At 40.4% G+C, this 13,635-nt stretch overlaps 1 protein-coding gene and 1 non-coding gene across 4 annotated transcripts in view; both read left to right on the forward strand.

Moving 5' to 3' along the window:
- The window catches only part of nop58 (NOP58 ribonucleoprotein homolog (yeast)), a 36,825-nt gene that overhangs the window by 9,581 nt on the left and 13,609 nt on the right, over window positions 1–13,635 (forward strand). For all 3 annotated transcript variants that reach the window (XR_005944545.1, XM_041200487.1, XM_041200488.1), the window contains exons 5-9: window positions 439–575; window positions 1,014–1,078; window positions 2,087–2,221; window positions 6,753–6,898; window positions 9,762–9,888. Coding sequence is in view for 2 of the 3 variants with exons in the window: in XM_041200487.1 (XP_041056421.1) it covers window positions 439–575; window positions 1,014–1,078; window positions 2,087–2,221; window positions 6,753–6,898; window positions 9,762–9,888 (610 nt within the window). In the remaining variant the exon portion in view is untranslated. The remainder of the gene's footprint in view (window positions 1–438; window positions 576–1,013; window positions 1,079–2,086; window positions 2,222–6,752; window positions 6,899–9,761; window positions 9,889–13,635) is intronic.
- On the forward strand, window positions 7,223–7,307 carry LOC121285364. Its single transcript, XR_005944655.1, has one exon. It is a non-coding gene; the product is annotated as a small nucleolar RNA SNORD11B (small nucleolar RNA).

A 13,635-nucleotide genomic window follows, 5' to 3' on the forward strand; every position in this document is an offset into this window, starting at 1 on the left:
TTGGTGCTTCATGAATCCCAATTACCTTTCACATCAGTACATTGCAGAAGTGTTACTAATGTAGTTTGAAGGCTGTACTTACTGTTTATACTTGCATTATTCTTATTGTCAGTTGACCAATTTTAGTAAATGAGAGGGAGCAGTTAGGTTTATCAGACCTGATTGGAGTAACATTTGAGGATAGCTTGCTTAATTTTTCCTTTCGGCTGTCTTATATTAAAAAAAGTAAACAACCATTTGATGTATGATGACTTGATGCATATATTTTATTGCTGCAGATGAACACAATATCATAATTATAAACTAATTTGTTGAATATAAAGTTTTTCCACTACACATTTATGGGGATTACAATGTACATGGGAGTTGGACTTCCAAATGGGTGAATGGCAAAGAGAAGGGTACTACTGTAATTCGGGCAACTATTTTTGTTTGCAGGACAAACTTAACTTGAGTTGCATTCACAATGCTACTGTTGGAGAGTTGATGAGAGGAATTCGAACTCAGGTGAATGGTCTAATCACCGGCTTGCCACCTCGTGAGATAAGTGCCATGTCTCTTGGTCTTGCACACAGGTAAGTTTAAGCCCTGTGTGCCAAGATGAAAAGGATTAGCAGTTGTCCAATAAATTCCAGCTGCCGTAGATACCGAGCAGCGCATAGACTTCCAATCTAGTTAGAGGCTATACAAGCATGAAAAATGTTCAGTTTCCCAGGCAGCTGTATGTAAAACCTGTAACAAGATGGAACCTGTTAGAGCTTGAACATATATCAAAGAGAAGGAATTGGGCAGACTAATGCTGTGTACACTTGGTATTGCAGGGGGATTTGTTGAGCCTAGTGCTATATATAACCTATATTGGGCAGAGATCAGGGAATGTAATGGTCTGGTACTGAGCATAATCTATATTTGGCAGAGGGTTCTGGTACTGTGTATAATATTTAGAATCTATACTAAGACATGATGAAAATATGTCAGACAATATAATGTGTGCATTTCCTCTTTTGTTTCAGTTTGTCCCGTTACAAGCTAAAGTTCAGCCCTGACAAGGTGGACACTATGATTGTGCAAGCAATTTGTAAGTTCAAAAAGCTAATCAGCATAAGCACCAAATGTATCTAGTGTTTGCACTAATATTGGATTGTTGTGATTCAGTGTCTTATTAGTTACAAAAGTCAATCAGTTACTGGAAGCAGTTTAATTCATCTGCTTGCGCATTCTGATTATTTTGGCAGGTACAGTATACAAAAAGTATTCGCTTCAGTAGGAGACTATTGGCTGGGGTTTCTGTGTCTCCTTGCCATCCATCACCATTCTGCTGGAAGCTGCAGGTGTATGGCTGTTTGCAGAGGGAGGGCTCACTTCGAATGCGCTGCCTTCTGCATTTGAAAGGCCTTCCAATACTCATTGCTTTGGCTCAAGATGAAAACTTAGGTGAAGTTAACAGCCATGAGCACAATTTGGGGTTTTCAGATGAGATGGAGAGGCAAATTAGGGTAACAACAATGCTAAGTTCCTGTGTGTTATATAATGCCGTGTTATATGAAACTAAGGATAAAAAAACTTCACTGGTTCAGGAATTTTTAGAAATTCTTTCAGGGGATGACATTGGCTAGGCCAGCATTTATTGCCTATCCCTAATTGTCTTTGAGAAGGTGATCGTGAGCATTTCTTGAACTGCTGCAGCCCATGTGTTGTAGGTACACCCACGGTGCTATCAGGGAGAGATTTTGACCCAATCTGAATGAAGAAAATGTTTGTGTTCTTGTATACTATCATGGCTTAAGCTAGGTTAGGTCTTGGAATTGAATGGCTTACATCATGGTGCCGATTCACACTATTGAGCAAAAAGATGTGGTAATTGAGTTAAAATGACATGTCACCTAATGTATGTTCTGTCATGAAAAAATGTACAGAAAAATAATAGCCACCCAATTGCTGAAATGTATACAAAGATCAGGGCTTGGGTTAATTCAGTGAGGAGGGACAGAATTATTCCATGAGAAGCAATACTTGAATAAATGATGGTGGAATGGCCTGTGATTTTTTTGATGCATGTTTTCATTCAAGTCTCTGTTGTCTGTAGCCCTACTGGATGATTTGGATAAGGAGCTGAACAATTACATCATGCGCTGCAGAGAGTGGTATGGCTGGCATTTCCCAGAACTTGGAAAAACCATCACTGATAACTTGGCATACTGCAAATGCGTACAAAAATTAGGTACCTGCCTTCTCGCTTCCAGTTCATTAAACTAATCAAATGGAGGGTGGGAAGTGTCAAGAAAAAGTAAATTTTATAGAAAAGTCAAAGTTGAGTAGATTTAGCGATTTGGTTGAATCAAGCTGAGGGATCAACAATAATTGGGCATTTGTGATGAACGTAACAAGAAAAAAGACAAGAAGTTCAAACTAATGATACTGTCTAAATGTGTGAAGCCTCCACAACAAAAACATGAGTTAATAGCAAAGTAGAAATAAATTAGTTGCTCAGAAAATGGGGACATAGAAACAGTTTGGGGAGCTATGACACATTATGGGGCAGAACACGTTGGTGAGAGTGGTTTGTTGCCCCCAAAAAGTATTTTTAGTGTTGGGTAGAGTACAAGTGAGGAAATTGAGGTACATGCAATAAGGATAAATAAATCAGTGGGGACTTCAACCTTACAGATTGCGCAAGCCAAATTTGCAGTTATTGTAGGGTGAGTTCATGGGCTATGTTCACGATAATTTTCTAGATCAGTATACTGAGGAAGCAACTAAGGAACAGGCTATTTTAAATCTAGTAATGTGCAATGAGACAAGATTAATAAGCTTGTAATAAAGCCCCTGGGAAGAGTGATAATAAATTGATAGAATTTCATCTTGAATTTGAGTGTGATTTAGTTAAGTATGAATCTAGGGTTTTAAATCTCAAAGCAAACTGATAGGAACAAGTTGTGAAAGTAGATTGAAAAACTAGGTTAAGAGATAAAGTACATGAACAATGGCAAACACTTATGCATTCCCTTATGAATTATGTTTTTTATTTATTGCAAATTAAGGAATAAAAACACTGGGACAAGTGGTCTGACCATGGCTAACAGAAAGTTAAATATAACAGAGTCATAAAATGGCTACAACACAAAAGTAGGCCATCTGCCCATTGTGTCCATGCCAGTTCCCTGCAGGAGCAATTCAACCATTCCCACTCGGTTCCTCTGTAGCCCTGCAAATGTTTTCTCTTAGGTGATTATCCAATTCCCTTTTAAAAGCCACAATTGAACATTCTCACCACACTTAGGCAGTGCTGTTTCTTTTGCCATTTGCCTTAAATTGGTGTGCTCTAGTTCTTGATCTTTCCCCCAGTGGGAGCAGTTTCTCCCTATCTACTCTGGACCCCTCATGATTTTGCACACCCTTATCAAATCTCCTCTCATCTGTTCCTTCTCTTACGGTGAACTGCTGCAGCTTCTCTAATCTATCCACATTACTGACATCCCTCTTCTCTGGAACAGTTCTTGTAAATATTTTCTGCAAACTGTCTCATGCCTTCACATCCTAAAGTGTGGTGCCTATAACTCGACACGTACTGCAGTTGAGTCTGAACCAGCGTTTTATATATGTTTATCTTAACTTCCTTGCTTTTGAACTCTACACCTTTTGTAAAGTTGAAGATCACGTATGCTGTATTAACTGCTTTCTCCGTCTTCTCTGCCACCTATGATTTGTATACATGTACCCCTAGGTGTCTCTCTCCTTGCACCCCCTTTCAAATTGTAAGCTTTATTTTGTAGTACCTCCCAGTATATCGCTTCACATTTCTCTGTATTAAATTTCATCTGTCACATGTCCACCTATTCCACGAGCATGTCTATGAAGCCTGTCTCTGTCCTCACAATTATTCCAATTTATGTCATCCACAAATTCTGAAATTGTGCTATGCACACCTAAGTCAAGGTCATTTTAATTTTTTTATTCATTCATGAGATGTGGGCTTTGCTGGCTAAGCCAGCATTTTATTGCCCTTGAGAAGATGGTGGTGAGCTGCCTTCTTGAACCACTACAGTCCATGTGGTGTAGGTACACCCACAGTGCTGCTGGGAAGGGAGTTCCAGGATTTTGACCCAACAACTGTGAAGGAATGGCGATGTATTTCCAAGTCAGAATGTTTGTGCTAAGGCTATAATGTGGTCAGGAGCTGAGTGACCGTGGTGGAACTCAAGCTGAGCATCATTGAGCATGTTGTTTCTGAGTAAGTGCCGTTTGATAGCACTGTCGATGACCCCATCCATCACTTCGCTGTTATCAAGAGTAGACTGGTAATTGGCTGGATTGGATTTGTCCTGCTTTTTTATGTACAGTATATACTTGGGTAATTTTCCGCATTGCTGGGTAGATGCTAATGTTGCTTGTGGCTCAGGGTACAGCTTATTATGGAGCACAAGTCTTCAGTACTATTGCATGAATTTTGTCAGGGCCCATAGCCGTTGCAGTATCCAGTGCCTTCAGCTGTTTATTGATATCACGTGGAGTGAATCGAATTGGCTGAAGACTGGCATTTGTGAAACAGTGAGCCTCAAGTGGAGGCCAAGATGGATCATCCACTCTGCACTTTTGGCTGAAAATTGTTGCAGATGCTTTGTCTTTTGCACTGATGTGCTGGGCTCCCGCATCATTGAGGATGGGGATATTAGTGGAGCTTCTTCTTGCAGTGAGTTGTTTAATTGTGCACCGCCATTCACGACTCAATATGGCAGGACTACATACCTTAGATCTGACCCATTGATTGTGGGATTGCTAAGCTCTTAGCTAGATGCCCTGTGTTGTAGCTTCACCAGGTTGACACCTCATTATTGGGTCTGCCTTCTGCGCATTCTTAAGTGTGTTACCTCATTCCCCAGTCCCCTCACGCATGTCTGCGCAACCACCCCCTGCCTCCAACAGCACCCGTTGCCCAAGCCGCAAGAACATTGGTCCTGTCTCCATTCAGGTGTAACCTTTCTGCCTTATCCAGGTCCCAATGTCCCAGGAATCTTAAGCCCTTCCTATTGTAACATCTCTGCTGCCAAGTTTTCTATCTACTCTATCATCCTATTTCTATGCTCTCTAGTTGTGGCACTGGGAGTAATCCAGAGATTACCACCTTTTGAGGTTCTGCTTGCTAGTTTTTTTTCCCTAGCTCTCTAAAATCTGCCTGCAGGACCTCACCCCTCATCTAGATTAAACAAAGTGGCTTATAATGTTAGAAAAGCAAGCATGAGGATAGGAAAATTTGGAATTTGATAGAGAATAGAATGACATTGTAAAATACAGATGTTTGTGAAAGACAGGAGAAACTATAGTGGGGAATAATGAAATGACAGACTAAACCACACAGCATCTAGTTTCACAGTAAAACACAAAAACCTTTCTGGAAATCATGGGGAATCAAGGGTTTGTAAGAATGTGGAACTTAGAGTAGTATTGTTAATGAAATAGTGCTGAAGAAATTAATAGAACTAAAAGCCGACAAATACTCTTGACCTGTTTGGTGAACTAAAAGCCGACAAATACTCTTGACCTGTTTGGTAGCATCTGACGAGAGAGAAAGTTAACATTTTAGGTCCGATTCTTAAGGACATGATAGGGTAGATGCTGGGAAGATGTTTCCCCTGCCTGGGGAGACTAGAATCAGTGTTTGCAATCGCAGAATAAGGGAACAGATCTTTAGGATTGAGATGAGAAGGGTGTGAATCTTTGTAATTTTGAACCTCAGAGATCAGTGGGCATTCAGTCGTAGAGTATATTCAAAACAGATAGATAGGCTTTTAGACACTAAGAGGATTTGGGGATAGTGCAAGAAGGTTTAATTGAAACATATAAAATCATCCATGATCTTATTGAATAATGAAACAGGGACAAAGAGAAAAATAGTCTACCTCTTTTTATAATGGTTTGTTTCTTATTTCCTGTCAAAAGGAAAAGCAACTAATCTACTCATTAAACCCTTGTTGAAGTGCCATTCTCTTCCTTGATCGTTTGACTGCAATCAGGAATTATTCAAGATTCGATCCCCATATCCTGCAGCTCAATCCTGCTTTTTACATTACATGGGATGACCTGCCCCACTTAACTGCTTTACAAAATGCTGATTTGCAAATAGTAAATAGGCGCTAAATTATAAAATTTATTTTAAACTACTGAGAGAAAAGCATCTTGGTTTCCTAAGTTATTTATATAGGTAGCATGCCATTGGTACTAATTCCATGCAATTATTTTTTGTGTTTTGGCATCAGTGTGACAGTATTATTGCTAGAGATAGTGTCCTGTTTAGCCATGATAGACAGTATACCCAAGTATATCTTTGCTGAAGTATGCACATGTGCTCTTTGCAGCGGAGGCAGAACGCTTGATTGCCCTGACTTCCACCTCAGCAAACTTGGCATGAACGTGAATTGACCCTGTTAATTTGCCATTTCATTTACGTAACATAAGAAATGGGAGCGGGAGTAGGACACATGGCACCTTGAGCCTGTGCTGCCCTTCGATAAGATGATGGCTGATCTTCAGCTTCAACTCTACTTTTCTCTCTTAATTCCCTTAGATCCCAAAAAATTATTGATCTGTCTTGAATATAGTCAACAACTGAACATCCACAACCCTCTGGGAAGAGAATGGGAAGAGAATTCCAAAGATTCACAACCCTCCAAGTGAACTAACAGCTGTTGCAATTTATTGTAGCCTGCTTGTATAAAATTAGTTGATTTTCAGTCCTTGTTTTTATCACTCAACAGGAGACAGAACAAACACTGCCACAACAGATCTTTCAGACATTTTACCTGAAGAAGTGGAAAGTGCAGTGAAGGTTGCAGCTGAAATATCCATGGGAACAGAGGTATCTGAGGAAGACATTGAGCACATTATACACCTTTGTGATCAGGTTGGTGTTGCTGCTTGTTTTGTGTAGTATACTTTAGCGATGTTATTTTGTTGAATTTCCTTTTGAAGCAAGAGCACTTTTAGCTTTGAGGAATAGAAAACTTTATTTAGAGTCAACTGATGGGGCTACTTTGTGATCTGCAACTGGGTTGAGATTGGCCAAACTCATTTAACATGAAGGAATCTCCCAATGGGCAACATCAGTTCATGACAGGTTGCCTAGCTTCTGTTAAGTGCTGTGATTATTTATCCCATGTGATACATAATCTATTTTTAAAATGTGTTTTCTTCCTTGCAGGGAGGTGATCAGAACCTGTTCCAGCACTGACAGCGATGATGATGATGGTTTTGTCACTCTTGCTGATTAAATGCTGAAGAGTTTTCAGTCAGTACCTCATCTGAGGCTGTCAGTGCTGGATTGCTTGGTCATCCTCACAGGTACACTCTTGTCAGGTGCAGTAATACTACTTCCACGCAGATAAGCATGTTGTACAAAATGGCTTTCTGCAGGTATCAAGCTATTTCTGGAGTAAGTCTATTGTAATATCATGGTTGTTTGAAAAGTAATGTTAAACTATTGCCTTTTTCCACTTTTTTCTTCATAACTACTGAAGTTGTTGAATCTTTACTGTGCTAGTTTCAGTCACGGGATCTGAGTCTGAGTGACCAGTTTTCCATTTGTGAAATTAAACAGCAAATGTTTGCAGGCTATTTACCCCTCGGAGGCATCAAACATAAATAGTAGCAGTTGACCATATGGCCTCTTAAATCTGTTCTGTTATTCAGTATGGTTATGGCTGATTTTTGACCTTAATTTCACTTTTCCGCCTGCCCCCTATATCTTTTGATTTCCTGAGAGGCCAAGAATCTGTCTTATCTCCGTTTGGCAGTTATAGCTTTAAATATATTCAACAATGGAGCATCCACAGCCCTCTGAGCAAGTGAATTCCAAAGATTCACAGCCCTTTGAGTGAAGAAGTTTCTCCTCATCTCAGTCCTAAATGATTGGCCACTTTATGCTGATCTTGTAAACAAGTTCTTCGTGTCTGAACCCGTGCACTGTCCAGCATGATTTACCAGATGCCAGTCTGGTGTAAGAACCCTAGCTAATATTTCCTGAGCTTAAGTGTTAGTCAACTCCAGGGCTTCCCTTTACTGTGCGATACCTGACTTCATGTGTCCTGCAACTCTTTGAAAATAATTTTTCTTTTATTAAACAATAAAATGTGTTTTTTGAAGTATTGTAACTGCATTTTCCTTTTAAGTTGCAGGCAGCCCTGCCTTGGTTTCAAGCTGGTATATTTACTTGAGGCTGCACTGTTTGTGCATATGTTGGCCCCTGGCCAAACTCAGGATTTGTATACCTTTTGTAATGCAGTCGTCTCCTGCCATAAAGTTGTCCAGTGAAGGATGTTGAATTACTTCTTAGCTTCGGAACAGTTCCCTATTGGATCTCCAGTGACAGTTGCATAGTGGCTGTTAAGATTTTGCTGGTTGGTTTCACACTTCAAGATGGGGTGGGGATGAAACATTTTGCATGCTGAAAATACATCATCAGCATCAACCACTCCCATTTTTGGTATTGTTACAATCCCTATAGAAAAAGTGTAAACAAAAATAACCAAATAAAATGAATGAACCCCCCTCCCCTAAAAGAAGAAATTGCCAACAAGATTCCACTGATAGTAGCTTTTAGTTGAATACGAATCAGAATCAATGCAAATTAAACTTGAATTAGCAGGCAGATGATACTTCAAATGCAAGGGTAACTTTCACTTTAAACGGTTGATGCAACAAAGATACAGCTTATGCAACCACAAGCATTCACGTAATTCACTGTATAAACGTGGCACCGTGTAAAATCTGCCTTTTCAACTCGGGTCTTAGGTACATAGGATCTCACTTTCCCACTCAATCGATTCAGCCCTTGAGTCGTGCTCACCGGAAGCTGTCTTCCATCCAAGGTCTCCATAAATAGTTAACACCGACAAGGCACATGTCTACAAACCCTCACACCTTGAGGTCGCATCAATCCTGGTGGTGACACATTGGGGTCGCATCAGTCCTGGTGGTGTTGCTTTCCAGATTTTTTTCCAGCCAACCAGGCAGCAATACCTGGCTCTTGATCTCGCCCTCTGATACAAACTCTCTGCTCTAATCACATGCTGAGCTATTCACTTTTTCGGATTTAGTCCCTTTTAGCTTGCTTGTACATTGCTGCCCCAAGAGCTTCTGGAATTCTATTTTTCTTATTGCCAAATGGAAAACCAACCTTTTCATAGGGAACTTTTCATAGAGAATTCTGTGCTGCTCTTTCTGACTCTGTCTGCTTTCTCTTTGTGTCTGATGATCATCTTCTGCCTACAGCTCTTCATTGTCTACTGACTCTCCTGTGTGTCTGCCAGCTGCATGGTTTCTGGTCTAAATTTCTTCCTGTTGGTATTGCTTTCAGGTGAAGGGTCTCAAGGTCATACGGACCACTATTTCATGAAAATGGCAATTCATCTCTTTACAATTGATGCAAACTCAAGTCCTTTTTCAAACTTTCTTAAAATGATGACAGATTCTATAGATGTTAAAGAAATTACAATTTTTCCTTACCGCTTCCTGGTTAAATGTCTTCGCAGTATGGCAATCTTAATTTCTGAGTGAAGCTCCTACTCTGCTCTAACCTTAAAAGATTGCCTCTACTGCACTGTCATTTTTATCCATTGCAAATCCATTGTGCAACATTGTTGCTGATGTCTTCATTCATTTCAACTATGTTTTGGAAGGTCATGCATTTGTGCTGCTATGTATTAGAACATAAGTCACTGTGAAATTCTGCAAGATATGACGAGTTCCATTCTTCCTGTCCCTTCAAGGTAGTTCAGATCTCAGAATACCGCACCCAGCTCTATGACTACCTGAAAAACAGAATGATGGCCATTGCTCCCAACTTGACTGTGATGGTTGGAGAGCTGGTTGGAGCCAGACTGATAGCACATGCTGGTGAGTACTTTTGTATAACTTGTATAAATTTTATCTGAGAACGTATGTGTCTTGCACTGTCTAGTAATTGAGCATCACTGCTATACTCGATGCCTAAAATACTGGAAATGCTACTCTAATTTGCGAAGTCATTTCTAAAGTAAATTCAGAGGTATAAAGTTCAGAATGGCATTGGTGCATCCACTGGTATCCAGAGTAAGGAGAACCAGATGCCATTTAAAAAAAACAAGGAAGCACAGAAACTGATAATATCCAGCAGGTACAATGTATTTGCTATTTGTGAGAATAAGGATACAGATTGTGGGAAGGACAACCAGAATGTGGACCATGGCACCTTGAAGGGGGAGGAGGGGTAGCCAGATATGTTAGTTGTAGGGGTTCAATTATTGGGGTTGGGGGAGAGGGGTGGGGGCTTGGCATAGATAGCTTTCTTAGTAAGCACGGTTGAGTCCTGCATGGTTTGCTTTTGCCTACCTGCTTGCCACGGTAAGAGACATCTCAAACTAGCTTGAAAGGGTATTAGAGAGGGAGGAGGAGCAAGATCCAGTCATTGTGACCATTTTGGGACCAACCACATGGAAATTATAGGTAAGAAGTCCTTTTTGGAGAGTACCAGGTACTAGGGGCTTAACTAAAGGACAGGACCTTTGAATTATAGTCTCTGGATTATTATCCGAGTTACATGAGAATTGGTATAGAGAGAAGCAGATTCGGGAGATGAACTTGTGGCTGGAGGAATAGAGTGGGAAAGATGGGTTGCATTTCATGGGACATTGGCAAAAGTATTAGGGCAGGAAGGAACTGTACCATTTATACAGGCTCCATCTGAACTATGCTGGGACCTGGTTCCTGATGAAAAGGATAAATACAGCAATTACAAGGACTTTAAACTAGTAAGTTGGTGGGGATGTAGGGCTCAGATGGAAAAGGTAGTACAGATTACAGTTTCAAAATAAACAAATGGGAAGAGAGTGGACTAACAATTAGAAATTGTGCTTCAGACACTGCAAGGAAAAGAAACTAAAAGATTTTAAAGTCATTAAACCGGGAGAGAGAAATGGGAAATGTGAGAGTTAAACATTCGGGCAGAAGGACAGGTTATGGCATCTGGTCCAAATAAGAGTGCTTTATACAAACAATATATGGAAGAAACTGAATTGCAGGCATGCCTTCACTTTGAGGGCATGACTTGGTAACTGTTAATGACTTATAGCTGGAATAAAGTCATGAATAGGCACTAAATATACCAGGTTATAAGGTCCACAGGAAAGATAGTGAAAATGGTAGAAAGGTAGGAAGAGCTTTAATGATGGACAAGATCACTTCAATGATGAGAGGGTATAACGAGGTAAGCAGGCAGTGGAGACGTTATGGGTAGAATTAAGAAGTAGAGAAGGAATTAAGATTAGCTGGAGTGCTGTAGAGGCCCCTGGTTGCAACTGTGAAGTAGTAGTTTGTATAAATGGTGAGATTAGAGAAGCATGTAGCAAAGGCAAAGTGGTTTTATTGGGGGAGTTTTAACTTTCATAGATTGGGATAAGCAAACTAGCACATGTCAGAAAAGTAAACTAGCACATATCAAAATAGTGAGTTGCTTAAGTGTGTCTGGGTTGGTTTTCTGCAACAATATGTCCCAATAGTCAGAGAGAATTGGAGGAGCAAATCTGTCGCGAGATAGCAGACTGATGTAAAAAACAGAAAGTTGTGATAGTAGGAGATTTTAACTTTCCACATATTGACTGGGACTCCCATACTGTAAAAAGGCTGGATGGCTTGGAGTTTGTCAAATGTGTTCAGGAAAGTTTTCTAAATCAATATATAGAGGTACCAACGAGAGAGGATGCAATACTTGATCTCCTATTAGGGAACCAGACTGTTCAGGTGACAGAAATATGTGTAGGCGAACATGTCATTAGTTTTAAGCTAATTATGGATAAGGATAGGTCTGGTCCTCGAGTTGAGATTCTAAATTGGAGAAATTTTGTGGAAATGAGAAAGGATCTAGGAAGAGTGGATTGGGATAAGTTGTTTTCTGGCAAGGATGTGTTCAGTAAGTGGAAGGCATTCAAAGGCGAAATTTTGAGAATGCAGAGTTTGCATGTTCCTGTCAGGATTAAAGGCAATGTTGACAGGCATAGGGAACCTTGGTTTTCAAGGGAAATTGGCGATCTAGTTAAGAAGAAGAGAGAGGTGTATAGCAGGTATAGGCAACAAGGAGCAAATGAGGCACTTTTAGAATATAGAAAATGTAAGAAAATACTAAAAAAGGAAATCGGGAAGGCAAAAAGAAGACATGAGGTTGCTTTGGCAGATAGTGTGAAGGTAAACCCGAAGGATTTCTATAAGTATATTAAGAGTAAAAGGATACTAAGGGACACAATTGGTCCCCTTGAAGATCAGAGTGGTCGTCTATGTTTGGAGCCTCACAAGATGGGGGAGATCTTAAACAGTTTTTTTTGCATCAGTATTTACTCAGGAAACTGGCATGGTGTATAAGGAAGGAAGCAGTAGGAAGCACTTATAAGCAGTAGTGTCATGGAACATATAGAGATTAAAGAGGAGGAGGTGCTTGCTGCCTTACAGCGAATAAAGGTAGATAAATCCCCCAGGCTTGACATGATATTCCCTCAGACCTTGAGGGAGACTAGAAATTGCAGGGGCCCTGACAGAAATATTTAAAATGTCCTTAGCCATGGGTGAGGTGCCGGAGGATTGGAGGGTAGCTCATGTTGTTCCGTTGTTTAAAAAAGGCTCCAAAAGTAAACCAGGTAATTACAGGCCAGTGAGCCTGACATCAGTGGTAGGTAAATTATTGGAAGGTGTTCTTAGAGATCGGTTGTATAATTATTTGGACAGTCAAGGGCTGATTAGGGATAGTCAGCATGGCTTTGTGCGTGGTAGGTCGTGTTTTTTACATGGCTTTAAGGGGAAAGGTTTAGGGGGAACTGCTTCACTCAGAGAGTGGTGAGAGTGTGGAAGGAGCTACCATCTGACGTGGTAAATGTGGGCTCACTCTTAAGTTTTAAGAATAAAATAGATACATGGATGGGAGAGGTCTGGAGGGTTATGGACTAGGTGCAGGTCAATGGGACTAGCGGAACAATATTTCGGCACAGATGAGAAGGGCTGAATGGCCTGTTTTCTGTGCTGTAGTGTTCTATGTTCTAAGAACCAACAAGGAGGCATGCCATATTAGATTTAATAATGAACCAGGTTCAGTTAACAGCCGACAGCATTTAGCTAACAGTGATCATAATATGAATGAGTTCCATATAGTGTTTAAAAGGGCGAAACATGCAACAGCTACTAAGATTCGAGATTTATGGGTGTCTTGAATGGGATGAGATGAAGACTCAACAATAAACTGGGCAAATCAGTTCATGGATAAATCTGCAGAAAATCAGTGGGGTGTGTTGGAGAAAGAATTTAGTGATTATAGAACCAGTTTATAACTTTTTAAATGCAGAAAAGGGGGAGGTGATGTATTTTCACAGAAGGGATAGGAAGAGGCAATGTAGACATAAAGAGTGCACAAGAACAGAGGAACTTGGGAGTTCATGTGCATAAACCTTTACAGGTGGCAGGGCATATTGTGAGATTGGTTAGCAAAGTATATGGAATCTTGGGCTCATAAATAGAGGTTTAAGCACAAATGCAGGGAAATTAGGCTGAACCTTTATAAAGCTCTGGTTAGGCCGCAACTCGAGTACGTGTCCAGTTCTGGTCACAACACCTTAGGAAGGATGT

Source organism: Carcharodon carcharias, chromosome 12, assembly GCF_017639515.1.
Source record: "Carcharodon carcharias isolate sCarCar2 chromosome 12, sCarCar2.pri, whole genome shotgun sequence".
Classification (NCBI taxonomy): domain Eukaryota; kingdom Metazoa; phylum Chordata; class Chondrichthyes; order Lamniformes; family Lamnidae; genus Carcharodon; species Carcharodon carcharias.